Source organism: Taeniopygia guttata, chromosome 12, assembly GCF_048771995.1.
Source record: "Taeniopygia guttata chromosome 12, bTaeGut7.mat, whole genome shotgun sequence".
NCBI lineage: Eukaryota > Metazoa > Chordata > Aves > Passeriformes > Estrildidae > Taeniopygia > Taeniopygia guttata.
Window position 1 is genome coordinate 9,758,483 of NC_133037.1, and position 15,942 is coordinate 9,774,424.

The 15,942-nt window shown below is 40.0% G+C and overlaps 2 protein-coding genes across 3 annotated transcripts in view; one reads left to right on the forward strand and one right to left on the reverse strand.

The window, feature by feature from the left end:
- The first annotated feature begins 11 nt into the window (after positions 1 to 11).
- On the forward strand, positions 12 to 7,153 carry CHCHD4 (coiled-coil-helix-coiled-coil-helix domain containing 4). Its single transcript, XM_002198635.6, has 3 exons — positions 12 to 179; positions 1,956 to 2,054; positions 6,004 to 7,153. Exons 1-3 carry the CDS (start codon positions 158 to 160, stop codon positions 6,291 to 6,293), a joined length of 411 nt encoding a protein of 136 aa, XP_002198671.1. The 5' UTR covers positions 12 to 157; the 3' UTR covers positions 6,294 to 7,153.
- Positions 7,154 to 10,796: 3,643 nt separating this feature from the next.
- Positions 10,797 to 15,942, reverse strand: part of LOC105759937 (netrin-4) — a 43,106-nt gene continuing 37,960 nt past the window's right edge. For both annotated transcript variants that reach the window (XM_030283185.4, XM_072934917.1), the window contains exons 8-11: positions 15,537 to 15,673; positions 14,910 to 14,978; positions 13,676 to 13,846; positions 10,797 to 13,189 (exon numbers count right to left, since the gene is read on the reverse strand). In XM_030283185.4, coding sequence (XP_030139045.4) covers positions 13,053 to 13,189; positions 13,676 to 13,846; positions 14,910 to 14,978; positions 15,537 to 15,673 — 514 coding nt within the window. In that variant the 3' untranslated portion in view covers positions 10,797 to 13,052. The remainder of the gene's footprint in view (positions 13,190 to 13,675; positions 13,847 to 14,909; positions 14,979 to 15,536; positions 15,674 to 15,942) is intronic.

Genomic DNA, 15,942 nt, shown 5'->3' on the forward strand with positions numbered 1-15,942 from the left:
GGCCGCCTCGGGGCCGGGAAGGCGCTTCCGGAGGCGGGAGGTCGCGGCGTGGAGCGGCGGCGCGGCGCTGCCCGAGCGGTGCCGGCGGGACGGCGGGAGCGGAGCGGCGGGGCCCGCGTGCGGCGCGCTGCGGAGGAAGGCACCGGCCGGCTCCGCCATGTCCTACTGCAGGCAGGAAGGTGCGCCCGAGCGTCCTCCCAATGTCACCCCGCCGGGTGGGCTCGCCGGGGGTGGGTGCGCCGCGGGGGGACCGCCCGCTGCCCGCAGCCCGCCAGGGGAAGGCGCAGCCGGAGGGGAGAGGAGGCGCGGCTGCCGCCCGCGGTCCGCGTGTAGCGGCGGTAGCGCCGCCTCGCCTCCCGCCGCCGACCTTTCTCCTCACGGAGGGCGGCGGGGCCGTGAGGCGGCAGCGTGGTGCCGGCCGTGTGGGCACGGTGTGGGCACTGTGAGGGCACGGTGAGGGCCCGGTGAGGGTCCGGTGTGGGCACGGTGTGAGCACGGTGAGGCTCCGCAGCGGCCGGGAGCGGCCGGAGGTGCCCGCAGGGACCGCGTGTGGCCTTGGAGCGGCTGAGGCGTGCGGGCAGGGCGGCTCCCGGCCGCGGGGCGCCTGCTGCCCGCAGGGGTTACATTTATCCCAGCCTAGCTGAGTGGCCAGAGCTGTGGGGTTTTGCCTTTTTAAGGTCGATGGACAGGGTGGGTATAGTGCGAGCTATTCTGTATCTTTATCGTGTTGTACAGGTTGGTGGTGTTTATGAGGCTTAACCACTTCTTAAAGTGGGAGATGCGTAGATAAGTATACCTACTTATATATAAATAAAGATCCTTGCTCTTTTAAGTAATGCCAAGTGGCTGAATGTAAAGTTTCAGGCTGGGGAAAAAGCACCAATAGTTCTAAATGCCATTTGTAAGTTACAAACTTGGCCACAAACTATAAACTTTATTGAGGTAATCATAATGTGTGGACCTCTTTTATGCTTTATGCTTTGCTTTGTTTAGTTTTGCAATATCTGTAAGTTGCTTTATGCAACCCTACAAAATTGCAATGACAGGGTTAGAGTTCATGTGAACTCTCAGAGTTTCTTGCTCCTTTTATATCAGAAATGACCAAACATTCCACATTGTAAGGTTTGCTGGAGTACAATGCAGAGTTGTCAGAAAACTTTCCATTTTTTAAAAGGTCTTAGATTTATCTGTTTTTCAGACATGTTTAAATGCATGGTTACTCAGCAAGGTTAAGTTACTGAACATCTGCTGGCCAATATTGAGGGGCCAGGAGATTCTAATTTCTCATATGCCACGTTACTGTAGTGGCCTTTACGAAATTGGAGAATTCTTGGGGAGTTTATCATTTTTTCCACACTCAGAGTGTGTGTTAGAGCTTTGCAGGGTTGTTAGAAAACTAGAGCTACTGAAGTTTCTAGCCAAGCCTCCCCCGACCCTGCTAGGGAATGTTTTAGTTATATCAAGAGCACGAAATTTGCTCTGTTGGATTTCCATCCCTTGTAACGTTCACAGCACCTTTCAGTGTAGTTAGTTCTATATGGTGATGGCTGTCTTCTGTTTTTAATTCAGATGATTAGTGTAAAATATTACACTAGTCTTTAGCAAAGAGCACTGGTTTTTTTTTTTTTTTTCACTTCTAAACCTGTCATCTGTTTTAGTCCTGGTCTTGGAGCAATTTGAGTTTGTTTTGAAATAGCTTTTTATATTTGCAGTTCAGTGAACTGTACTGTTCATTACAGGACATTGCTATGAAAATTGGAGCTTTAGAATAACAGAATTTCAGTGTGTATGTGTTCCTCTGGACTAGTAACTGTTCTCATTGAAGGTAATTGTTAAGTACAACGGTTCATTCTCAGTATTAGTGAGTCACATTGTGGTGTTCAGCAGTTTTGTAAATCACTCTTTTTCTATCTCAGATTTCTCTGAACTGTTGCTTCTTGTCTCTTCCATGGTAGGAAAAGACAGAATAATCTTTGCAACCAAGGAGGACCATGAGACACCGAGCAGTGCTGAGCTGGTTGCAGATGACCCAGATGACCCTTATGAAGAGCAAGGTCAGTAGTGAGCAGAACAGAAGTAAGGGGTGTTACATCATGTATAAATCCAGCAGAAAACAATCCCTGCATGAATTAGAAAAACGTAAGCATATATAAAGCCTGAGGGCAGTAAGTTGATGGCTTTTAGTTTCCGTTAGTGGCCAGGGATATGCAGGGATATCTTTTCCTTTTATTAATAATGTTAGAGCCTAATTGTGTGAAAATTATGATCATTTTTCCTCTGTTTTAAGTAACAGAGTGCAATTTTCAGAGAAGCTAGAGTGAGTTCCATATCACTGTCATTGAAGTGAGTTGCTCACCTGCCTGTGAGCAGCTGGAATTGCCTACTACAGCAATCTCTGAATATCTGATTTAATATAAATTAATATCTGGCTAATCAATACTATACTGGTAGCAATATAATCAATATCTTTCAGTGCCACATGACAGGTAAGTTAAAATTATTGAGTTTTCAACTGTAAATCATTGTGCCTTGAAAATGCAAAAGTTTTCAGGAAGATTACAGTTCTTGTCTGAAGTATATCTAACCTGAAAATAGAGATTTAAGAGAGCAGAATACTTCTGAGACCAAGACTTACAATATTCTGGTTGCCTATTTTAAATAATGGGTAAATGAAATATACTTCCAATAATGATGATTTAATACATTTTGCTCTGGGTTAATAATTATCATGGAAATGTGAGTTTCGGTTAATTTTTTCTAATTGCCTCATGTTTACAGATCTTTTGGTCTCTTCACTTTGTGGGAAGGGATTTCATTGGTTTCAGCTGAACTGAAGCTGAAGTAAATTCTTCAGACTCTTTGAAACTTAGTTAGAAAGTGAAAGTTATGCTTTCTAAAGTGTCTCAGAGACCTTTAGAGGGCAGCATTTAAGCAGTTTAGCAGCTGGAGCTCACAGGGTCTCTGTTAGCTGATACGGTGTGTAGTGTAATTTGAACCACACCTTGCTATGTCATTAAAATTAACTTTTTTCATACTTAGACTTGTGTTGAAATGTTACTGCATTATCTGCCTGTTTTGGTTTCATTTGAGCTATATGTAGTTAGTTATATATCCAAGTGTTTTTCTCACCTGCACTGATAAGTCTGTTGATGTCCTGGTGTGACATACTTTTGGGTAATAAACTAGTCAAAATTTAAAAAACCACTTTATTTTTGTTTAAATGCCATATAATTAATTGCTCTTATGTGTATTTTGATGGACATGGAAAGGCTGTGGTGAGGAGGAGAGGTGATGGGGTTTGTTTCCTGCAGTCCTGCATTTACAGAATGTTAGGTCACTTTCTTCCTCAACAATAGATAGAGAAGAAAGGGGGAAAGCCAGGAGGTTTTTATGTCAGCTTACAGTGACAGTATGTGTCTGGGTATTCAAGATGAGAAACTATAAACTATGTTTAAGTACCGTCAAAAAGTTTGGGTGGGGATTTCTTGTTGTGTGATTTTCTTTGTTAGTTTGTTGAGTTTTCTTCTTAGTATGTGGTACATTACTCTGTGTTTTTAAGTCTGAAAAACCTCTTGAATGACGCAGGGCTACAGTGCATTAGGTCAGAAGAGAGAAAATGGACCTATCCCAGAATGTAGCAGTAGGGAGTGAAGCTTATGGGCAGGAAAGACATGGGTAAAATGGTTTGGAATATGTTGAAATGCTGAAGCTCTGGCATGCATTGCTTTTATTTAAAAGAAAATCGGGAAGGGTTTTGCTGTACCTAGTGTAACACGTAGGCTTTTCTAATTTAGCTTCTACGTGGAATAGAAGACTTGGTTTCCAGTGTTACATAATTAACTGTAAGGACTCTTTTCATCTTTTCTGCTGTGCCAAAGATACCAGTCATATCTGGGAAAGAATAGATGCATTAATAAAGACCTGCCATAATCTGCATTGTTTTCTAATACACCTGAAACTTGTGTTTGAGGTTTTGTTTTTTTGTAGGGGCCTTTTTCATACTTGAGATAAATATCTAGTTTTGTATGTGGTGATTTTTGATAGTTCTTATTTTGTCCTAGACATTAGTCTTTGAGCGGTCTACTTGAATCACTAGATCGGTCAGGAAAACTTGTGTTCTGTTTCCCTTAGGATAAAACCCAGTTGTATACTGCTCTTATTTCTGTTAGTATTTTGTTGTTGTATCAGCTGGGCAATTTTGGTAGGCAAAATGTTAATAACTCACTTTAACCTAAAAACATTGAAAGAATAAAAGCCACGGGAAATGGAAAGGCATACAAACTGGAATAAATTCAGGTTAGGATTTCATACTGCAGTGAAGATCACAGTTCAGTGTCTGTGCATTTTGACAGCTGTGGCTGATGGAAACAAATTAAGAATTCATTTGCAGTGGTTTTGGAATAGTATTGTTACTGTAAAGCATCTTTCTAGTCCTATGTGTTGCAGATGGTGGAATTTAAACATGAAAGATTCCTGGTTTTCACTGACATCTTGGCTGCCTTCACTTTGAGTAATTTTTTCTTTTATTAAGCTTATATGAAGAAGGCAATGATGAGTTTTATGCATGCAAAGTGGTTTTTATTAGTGTTACAGCTGTGATGGGAAAGTTGGATAAAAGTACTTATGGAATTGGACCTCAAACACAGATTGTCTTTCCCTTCTGTTTTTCCAGACTTGTTCCTGTCATCTTATTTTATAAACAGTTTTAAAGTGGTTTCTAGAGGGAACTGATGAAGCAAAACTCCACGTTCTTTTAAGAAAGAGCTTGATGAATGATCAGATGTACAGGACTGTTTCTATGACTAATGATGTCCCTTTCAATCCTGCTTCCTGTCATCTTACACTGTGACTCCCTGGCAGATAAACTTGTTATTGGAGTGTTTGTCATGTAACAAGGAAGAAACTCATCTCAGAACAACAGTGGGACTTCATAGCAGCGAGTTCAAGGACAAGTGTTGACACAGATGCAGATAGGCCTGCCTTTGGCCATGACATGAGCAGCTTCCATGAGCCACGAGACTTTAGGTTGTCATGTCAGCTTGGATCATAGCACAGTACTTCTCTTGTTCTTGATAGATGAACATACTTTGTGTATGTTCATACCAGGTAGAAAAAGGAAATAGAGATGTATTTATTGCATTAGAGACTAGCAGTCCACAAGACCAGGTCTGTTACATTGAATTTCTAAAATCAGAGGAAAGGAGTTCTTCAGCTTGCTGTTTGACCTTCATTGTGTAAATCAATTGCCATCTAGAAACACATATGCCCTTAAATCTTCAACCTGCCAGGCCACCAGTGAAGTATTTCTGTCAAGACTTCAACTGTTCTAGAGCAGAGGTTTAAGGCTGTTCTAGTTTAGAGTCTGAAGTAACACTTAACTCCTTTCAGTTGTACAATTTGGTTTCTGGCAACCTGATAGGCAGGCTTGCTCTCAGGCATGCTGTTCTTGTGTTCTGTGGCACGTAACTTAATCTTTACAAATACACTGATTTTTGCTTTTGCAATTCTGGTCTTCCAGTTGAAATTTGGAGGGGGAAAGTTGTGAGTTATTTCAGAGTTTATTTCAAGCAAGAAGAAAAATGCATCCATTTGATTTGATTTAAAAGATTTCTAGTCTTAATATTGGATTTAAAGTCTTACTATTTGTATGGAATGATTTTAATGCTTGCTTGTTCCCTTGACAGAGTCTGGCAAATTGATTGACTTGACATCTATCTGTTTTGCTGTTCCCTTAGAATATTCTCAGTGGTCTATAGTCCAGGGAGAAGGACTTAATTCAGAGATGGATAGAGACCTAAACTCACTTGTGCCCATTAAAGGATTATACAGATCAGAGGGGGAAGCAGATTGGCTGGGAAGTGAAAGGTGTTTATCAGCCTTGAAGCTACAGAGCTAAGATGGCATTATAAGTGCTTGAGTTCACACCTGCAGCCCAGCATCTGCCACTGAGTGAAAGCAATGTTTTGAAGGAGCATTAACTTTTCTTCTCTCTTGTTTGTTCAGGATTGATATTGCCCAATGGAGATATCAATTGGAATTGCCCATGTCTGGGTGGAATGGCTAGTGGTCCCTGTGGGGAGCAGTTCAAGTCAGCCTTTTCTTGTTTCCACTATAGCACAGAAGAAATAAAGGGATCAGACTGTGTGGACCAGTTCCGTGCCATGCAGGAATGCATGCAGAAATACCCAGATCTTTACCCTCAAGAAGATGAGAATGATGAGAAGTCCAGCAAAGATTTGGAAGCTGCCTCTATGGAGGCCTCTGCTGCCAAAGAGGAGAAGGCATCCAGCTAATGAAGATGCAAGGAGGCTGTCGTCTCCATTTCTCATTTTCAGAGACTTGGACTTCTGCAGTGTGTCTGTCTTCTGAGTAGTGAGGAAATGTTTCACCATATTCTGTGCACTGTATCATAATAAATAATTTATTCCTGAAGGAGAAATCTCACAGCTTCAGCCTTGCAAATAAATACTGCGAAAAGAGTGAGTGTGTGTATGTACTGTGTAACCTGATTTTGGACACAGTTAAAACTTTAACAGCTGTTCTTTACCCTGAAGTTTTCCTTGAGTTTTAACTTGAATAATGTCTTGAAGTACATAGCTCTCAACTAAAATTCCACTGGCACACCAGGTCTGTCTTCATTTCAGTATGTTCTGATCAGTAGCTGCTTTTAATTTAATGTATTCAGTTCTATTAATAGAAATTACATTAAATGATTGTTTTTCCTTTAAGATTTTTTTTTCCAAAGTGATGCAAGACATTGAAAATGGTCTAGATCTAGAATTTCTAAAATAATTTCAATTACTAGATTATGCTTGCATTTCACTACTGGCATCAGATCAGGACTGCCAGGAAAACGTTGAAATGCACATCTTCTTTGATTTCATTTACTTACTGTGATGCCTTTTGCATTTATAAAAATGGTGTGTTGTGCAACTGAAGATTAAGATGAATGAAAAGAATGTTGGTCACTGGCTTTATTTTTGCTCTGAAAATACAGATTTTGGTTTCCTTTGGTTATTACCTTCTCCTTCAATATATAGATGGGCACTTGTAAAATATTTTGAGATACAATAAATTGTTACCTGGTGTAATGATCTCAAAACAGATACTGTGACTTAAGTGCATATTAAAAAGTAAATACTTTTTACCCTCACTGGAAGCTCCCTGTGTCTGTGGTGTGGTGTTTTGTTTGGTTGGTTTTTTGTTAACACTGATGGGATTTGAGAACTGTTCTGAGCTGTAAGCAGACCTTAAATTAAATTGTGGGTTGTGAAGATCAGTTGCTCCAGCTTGTCAGATTTTTATTCTTATTCTTTTCTCCCCAGTGCAGGCATAAAAAAACCTAAAGCTTTTTCAGTACCTGTAGTGGACAGGATCATGAGCCAGCAGATAAACATGAACAGCTATTACAATATTTGAAAATTACTTAAGTAGTGCAAATAATTTAATAGTTCACTATAGTTTAATAGCTGTAGATAAGCTATGCTACATTGTTTGTCTTTCTGAGCAAAAGATAGGCTGTGAGATTTTTTTTTCCCAAAAGAGATTGTGGCTGTGTTTTTTTTGATTTTTTTCTCTCCTTGTGTTGGCTACCTCACCCAAAGCATAAGAGGTTGTAGTGTCAGTAATGCAGCCCACAAAGTCCAGCAATGTTTTAACACTTGCCTTTCTCTGTGGGCAGCATTCTGGGGTGCTCAGCAGCATTAATTCCCTATTGCACTTTTGTGTCTTGCTTGCATAAGGAAATTTGGTGCCACTAATGTTTCTGAATGTTTGAGGGGAATTTCTGTCAAGTTTTACAGTGTGTTTGAGGTGTTTGTATTTCAGTGCAGCTGTTGAATCCCCAGAAAAAATCTGGAGGCAGTTAAGTGGCTTACAACTACTTTGTTCTGCGGGCAGTGATAGCAGGGACTCTCGGCATCACTGCTTTTCAAAGAAACAAAATGACACAGAACTTCTCAGTGTGACTCTTTCAGGCATAGGAAGCCAAGTGCCAAGTTAACCTGAGTAAACAGGCACAGAAGCAGCAGAGATAATCTTTGGCACTTAGGCATTTGGGCCATGCAAATGAAATCTTAGGCAATAGATGAACACTGGGCACCAAATTAAAAAAAAATCACATGCAGCCAAGCTTCTGGTTGTTCAAACGGAAATCTAGTGCACTGTCTGTGAGGAAGCAAGAGCTGTTTTCCAAGGTGTGCTCTGTTCTAACAAGTTGCCTCTTCTTTCTTGCTGTGCTTTTCTTTCACACATTGCCTTTGTGCTGTAAAGTGTTTGGGTTTATCATCTGCAACTGTATTTGTAGCACCTGTGTAGAAAACATAAAATGTGCAAATCTTGGCCTACAGTGGTAGAAATGTGCACCTAATACTGACAGAGGGAACCTGGGACGTAATCTGACACATTGGGAGATGGGTTTAGGATGGATTTGCTTCTTTCTGGCTGTTGTGGCTTGGTAACCTGTTGTGCTGCAGTACAGATATGAAATATGTAAGGATCTTACACCAGAGACTGTGAAGAGCACTGTGTGATGTGTTTGAAGTGTTTTGAGAAAGGAAGTCATAGCTTTAATCCTAAATAATTCTTTGTGGAAATTTTTTTTTGCTATGTAAACTCATGCAGTTGTGAATGCATAGATAATGTAACTCCTTGTTTCTGTTTCCCAGCATTGCTTCATTTGTGTGATTTTTCTTCTATAGTTACATGCCCCAATTTTAAATCTAAAATCAATCAGTGGTTATTCTAATATATAATAAAGATGATAAAATGATCCTTGGCAATATATGACAAGCTTGTGAAATAAGCAGATGGTAAGTTGCATTTTTATTGTGTGGATACAAAACCTAGAGTTGCATATGTCTTGTTTTAATGTGTTTCTTATTTTATATATTTATTTTATAAATAATACCTTGTTTTTCTGTCTGCCATCACTGAGCTACAGGATCTTGGAGAGAAAGTATTAGATTCAAATGGGTTTGAGCAATTGTGTTTATAGAGCCATTTCATACTGATTTTATGTTATCAGGTGATTTTGTCAAGTCATAGGTGCTGCTGTGTGAAGTCACAAGTAGTCCTTGGGAGATAAAGAAACCTTTCATTATTAAAAAATTTTCTTTCATTCTGTGCCTTTAGTTTATCTTTGGCCTTTAAAAGCTGATGTGCTGAGTGTGATTAAATGTTTATAAAAGTTCAGCTAAAAGAATCTGTTAACAATACATGAAGCACTTCTAGATGTATCAGAATATCTTTCCAATACAAGTTACTTAGCCCAAACAGTTACATATAGATAGAATTCCAGTTGAATTTTCTCTGTTTAGTTTTTAGAATAGAAAGACATTGTTTTAATTGTATTCTTCCTACAGACCTACCATTGCTGCCAAAATACTCCCTTGTGTCATATTGCTGTGAAATACTCCAGATTTTCAGTTTAAACCATTCTTCAGTTTCTGCACACCCTTGTCCTCCTCTGGTACAGTGATGAAACAATCTGCTTTTGAAAGCTGGGTAGACTGTTATCAGCTAGCTGCAATTCCTGCATGATGAAGGCACAAATTCATCTATAACTTGTGATAACTTCCTTGTTAGGATGGGATTGTTTGTGAAATCCACTTAAACTTGAATCAGTGGTGCATGTATTGCATATCCTGATGTTGATAATGATTGCCTCTAAAACTTGTCTCTTTTAGATGATCCTTTAACAAAACATATATTCTAAAATGTAAAAGAGGACTGAAAAATAGTTAAAATTAGACAAAATTGCATTTTCAGAATTAAAAGTTGCTCACTTTTTTTTTCTGCTGTTCTCTGCAGTACAGCCTGAGGGCATTGCAGAGAACTGACTTCAATTTGTGTGTAGTAACTTTCCTAGAGGTATGGCCTTGCTTCAGGTGCAAAAAAACCCCGTTTTTTTTTTTTTTTTTTTTTTTCCTTCCTCCCTGCAAAAGGAATGATGAACAAAATGGTGGCTAGAAGGAGACGTTTATCTTGCAGGCCATTGTAGGGATCACTAGATCTGGGGATCTGGCAGGGCTGTTTTGGAAACAAGATCTATATCCTGTGCAGTTCTGACTGAGAGTGTCCTTGTTAACCTGACAGCAGTGGCTCCTGTGTATCTGAGGCACTGATCTGATCACATGTCAATGAACCTACTTATTCCTAGGGAAGTAAAAAAGGGAATTTGTGTGCTTCTGGTCTCTTGTTTTACCTCATTAAAATTCTGTCAGTGTTAGTGTGGGCAGTGTAGAGAAGCTACCAGCAGTTTGTCATTTATTCCTAGTCAGCTCTCTTCACTGGACATGATTTCATTTTGTTGAACAGGAGCCTGTCTGCAGTTGTTTTTCAACTGCTTTTAACCCCTCTGGAGCTGATGTTTTGTTGGTGATGGTGGAGCTGAGAGAAGACACACCCAACAGAGGAAGAGTAGAGGAGTGCAGCAATGATTATAGCACCAATGTTTGTTTTTTAAAATGGCTTATTGTAAATCAGTATTGATGATGTGTGAGCAGACAGCTCAGGATGGCCAAAACAATGAGCACAGGAGGATTTCTGGTGATTCCACAGTGCAGATTAACACAGATGGCACAACAATGTGAAGGGTAGGCTAACACAGTATTTGTTATACCCTAGATGACATGTCCAGTTACTTGTTTCTGAGTGTTACAGGTTCCTTACACCTCCTAAGAAAGTTAAAGCCTCCCCTCACAGTGCATCATTCCCTTCGTAGGATGCTGTATGGAAAACATAATCTGTGGTTCCAAGTTGTATTTCTACTAGCAGTAGCTAGTAATGCTAGTAAATGAATGTGTCAAAAAATAACTTTTATTCACAGAAGAGAACTATGCAGATGCTTACCCTCCCCACAAAACCACCAGTCTGGCACAAAAAGTAGAATAGAGGTGTTTGCTTTAATACGGTGCTGACTATAAACCAACATGGAATATCCTCACTATCATTAAATAAGATCCCCTACAGGTAAAACAGCCTCTGTTGAAAAGCACGTTCCTTAGTTTAATTCTAAACCTACACTTGAATTTAATTTCTTATGAGAGGCCCTTTGAGATCAGACTGTAAATTCATGTACAGGTCTTTATTGATATTTGAAAGAGAACTAGTTAATCTTTTTGTTGTGAGACAATTTCTGGAGACAGTAAAGAAAGCAGTTGCTGGGCTCCTAATTTCATAAGGCTGACATTTCAAATTCTGCCAAATGCCTTGGTTAAAAAGTGTTTTATTGCATTAATTAAATAGCTTGTTGGAGATGCCACATTGTTGGATACCAGTTTAGGTAACAACAAATAAATTAAGAAGTGAAAGGGGGAAAGCAGTGGAGGAAGGGAAATTTCCTGAAAAATAGGGAGGAAGAAACACTAGAAACACTGTTTATATCTTGTTGGGAAACAAATTGGAGCATTTTTTTCCCTAAAAAAAAAAAAGCTTTTTTTTTTCCCTTTTTTTTTGCCTGTCATCCATTTCCAAATGAGCTAAAGGTATCTCTGCTGTTCAATCAATGTGAAATTCAAAGTAAAATAGCAGTTAATAGAATGGAAGTGGCTGAATTCTCATTGGTAGAGAACAAAACAATGTCCTAACTTGTAGGCTGGATTTCGATTGTTCTGCATTAGTATGAGGGTTTCTGGTGTACCACTTACCAGTCAGACAGTGCTAAATGAAAACATCTCCTCTTCTCTAGGAGCATTAAAAATTAAACATGGAATTCAAACATGCTAAAGTAGCATGTGTGCTTCTCTTTCTCTGTAACTCTCTGAAAGAATATAAATTGATTCATTGTGATTTTTGCTTAGTTGAAGAGAGAGTGCTCCAACCAACTTCATTTGGTTATGAGTCCTTAAACGGGGGACACAGGTCTCAAACTTCAATTTCCTCAAAATTCTGAGTTAGGAAAGGATTTAAGTAGCTTTCTTTTGATTACTATAGGGTAAAATTGATTTAGAAATAATGCTTTTGCAGAGCAGAACTAATTTTACCTGGAGTGCAGATGTTATCACTCCTGTGCTTTTGCAGGGGGAGGAATAATCCTCAGGCACTATGGGAAGGAAGCAGAGTTTCAGCATCTTACCCTGAAGTGTGACCAAGAGGAATAAAGCACAATGAAAGCACGGAGTGCAATCGAAGGCCAGTGGTCTTGAGCACAGTTGGAACAGCCAGGTTACTCTCCCAGAACTACAGCTTACCTCATTTGATACATGCTCCAGCCAGTCCATTTACCTCCTGTTTCTGCTTTGTGGCTTTTGTAGTGTCACAATTTCCACATTAGAGCAGCTGCTAGTTCCTCACGCTTTGGCTTTTTCCTGTAATTAAGGTTTATTTGCAGTGAGTGCTGTGAAACCTTTGTGGTGTTGCAGACTAAGTACTACAGCACAGAGCTGCATTTGGAATGGAGTTTGAGCCAGGGTGGTTTCTGCAGCAGAGCTCAGCACTAAGCATTGGTGATAGCAGTGCACATCTCTAAAGGACACTGTCCCAAGATAAGCCACATGTTTGTTTCAGGTAGGCAGTGGGGTAATAGTGTCTCCTAGAAAGCAGCCTATTATATTGGCATAATTGCAGTCTGATGGTAAGTCAGTTTGAGCTCTCTTTTATGCTTATTTAGTATTATGCCACTTGTAAAGCTGAAAGAAATTGCTGCCTTTTAGTGGTCATTTATAAAGAAAATTCCATTCCAGTAATGAATGTATTATGAAAGCAGTTTATGCATATTAATATCAGACTCTGACCTGGAGTATATAAACACTAGTCCATATCTTTAGTTTTGCCTTGTAAAATTATTCTGGCTGGAATCAGGCTCAAGTGAAGAACTGACTTGTGATCTATATATGATGCACTAGGTAATTTTGTATGATAAGGCTGTGATTTTTTTTTTAAAGTAGTCATGTCCCGAGTTTCCTGTCTAAGTACATGAAAGGAGGGATGGCAAGTCTGCTTTCCTTGCTTCAGCTAGGAACATGTTGAATGGGAATGCTTGAACTAACTACACCTTTCACTGCAGTGCTACTAAAAGGCAAAGTCCAGCACTGTAATTTCTGAAGCAGAAATCATTTGCATCCAGTTCGAAGAATATCTGATACTTGTTTTCCCAAATGTGCCTTCCAGGGTTTCACCAGGCTGTTCATGTTCACAAGGAGTTTGCCAGTCCTAGAGTCCTCTTGGCCTGCTATAAGATAGTCAGTACCTAGTTAAAAAAAAAAAAAAAAATAAAAAAAGAAAATGGGAAAACCTTTTGTTAGCAAATAGAATAAGAAAGAACCAAATCAGAATTTCTCTATTTCATGTGGATCTGGCATACAGCACCTTTGCCAGTTTCATCCATCTTATGCATGTGCCATCTTATGTGTATAAATCCATGTGCATACTATCACTGCTGGCTCCTGGGCACACAGATTCACAGGTGTCAGGGCTGTGCTCAGGGATTACAACTACAAATTGATTTCATTCCAGTAAGGTTCTGCACACAGATCTGCTGGGATTTGGCGGCTGCTGCTTATGCCTTTGCCCCCCTCCTGCCTTTAGCACCCTCCTTGAACACTGAGCTGGAAAGCAAACATGCTTTGGTGGGGATGAATCAAAGGATGCTGCCCCAGAAAGGCTGATCACAGCTGATATTCCTAAGCACTGTCTACAGGGGAAGCAAAGCCCCCAGTGAGTATTTTGTCCTTACCAGGATTGAGAATGGGACATGTACAGCCCCTGTTGGTCCAGGATTCTGGGTAAATGCTTCTGTTGCTCCGAGCAATTTTCACTTTGCTTGATTTCAGGACCTTCTTCACTTTCACAACAACTTCTGCATGGGTCCCTTTGTCATGAGCAGACAGTATTCTTGCTTTTATTACTGCCAGAAAACATATCCAAATAGATACCAACAATGAATTTCTAAATGAATTTTGGTTAATGCTGCTAAAAGGTAGAATTTTAACACATTGAAAGGAGACACAAAAAATCCCCTGAAGTGCAGTTGTACAGAAAGCACAGTGCTTGTCTACTTCACTGATGGATCTTTTAAATAAATCTGGGGAATAAAAACTGGATTTTGCTTTTTAAGTAGTTAATTCATCCTTTTGCTATGTTATTTAGCAACTATTTTTTAATGGGCTGATGTCAAACACTTGGAAATTCTCGGAAAGCACTTGTATATATACAAAGGAAGGGTGAAAAACCCCAACCAGCAGCTACCAGTCTGATTTCAAGCACTTATTCTACACGTTATATTTCCAGTTTGAAAAATTTAGTGTTTTGCTTTAACACTGGCCTTTCAAAAACTCTGTCCTGTGAGAAGGGACTGTCTACAGGAAGGAAGTCAAGAAGTTTCCTATCAGGCGTGTCACATAAAATTCTATTGATTGCACCACAAACCAGAAGAACTATTTTTGTTTTGTGGTCCAACACCTGGTTGCCATGATACATTTCTGTTCCTTTTAATTTAGTAGGATCTTTTTGGCATGACTCTGGATCCCAGAGCTTTCCTCTCTTGCTTCATGTGATGGCATGAGCCAGGTGTTCATAAGCAACAGTTTTAAATACATCCTTGGTAAATGAGCATGGCTATTGGAACCTGCATAATGACTGTAAAAGCAAGGGAATTTCAGATGTGAGGTTTTTTTATCATTTTTTTCTTCATGTAGAGGCCAATCATTCCTCTGAGTATTATTCCAGCACCCCTTGTGCTGTAAAGAAGGAAATTAACTGGGTGGGAAGGAAACACCACAGAGCTTTGCATGAAAAACACTTTTAAGTTCTGATCAGAAGTTGGGCATGTCCCTAGACAAAAAAGGCAGAAGAAATCCTACCTCTCAGGACTTAACCAAGCCTGTCATTTTTCATAGCTATCAGCTAACAATATGCATAGCAGGAAGATTGTGAAATGATCATAGCTTGGGGGCATGTCACCCACTTACCATAGGCATATTTCATTTGGCAGAAGTCACTGACGCTTCCGAGCACCTTTTCTTTGCACACACACTTTTCTAGCAGAACACAAAAGGTTGGAGAAGAGCCAGGACATGAGAGAGAAAAGAAGAGCAAATAATCAACAGTTATGAAGTTAGATATCTATAGTTGCCGTAATCTATATGAACCTTATGAATAAGTTGGAGAGTGAGCTCAGTGATTTACAAATGTGTTTCTTGTTATATGATAAAATAATTACTCTGAAATCTGATCAACACTGTCAAGTAAAATGCAGCCCACATGAGGTCTATTGTTCAGTTAATAATCTCACCCTAATGAAGAGATTTGTAAGAATCAGATCCAGCTGTAAATCATGTAATTAATGAGACCTTTGTTTGATCCCATAACCTAAGAAATGCTGATCCTTCCTGGTATTAAGACAATATCTATCTCAGAAAAATCAAGTTATGCAGTAGGTGGCACTGATACCTCTGCCAAGTGCTGATCTTTACAGGGCAGGCAAAACTGAAAATTATTTAAATACTACAGACAAGCTGGAGATGGGGGGAGCAGACCCAGTCAAGGTGGAAGGTTGAAAGAACTGGAACTAACTGTTCCCAAACTCTGGGCTGTACCTGGGTGCCTCAGTGCAGAAAATCCCTGCTCGTGATCGTTCCATTTCCACTCCTCCTCGCTCTCGTTGGCTGGTGCTTGGACGAGGTCGGGGATTCGTCCCCCGATGGGGATGTGAAAGAAGGGCTCACTGTCATAGCTGGGGGACACACAAACCACAGCACTGCATTAGGGCACCACAGGGGAGGGAAACAAACCAACCAACAAACAAACAGCTGCCTTGGGCTGTGCCCAGACTGATGAGCTTGCTTTCTTCAGATTGGGAGTGCAAATGTGAGCAAGACTTCATGCCACATAGAGATCACAAGGTCTAGGCTTCTATTTAGGCCTCCCCCTGCTGACTTAGCATTTTTTAAAGTAACTATAAATTGGGCCTTTTTTGCTTACGTTTGTTTGTTTTTGGGGAAT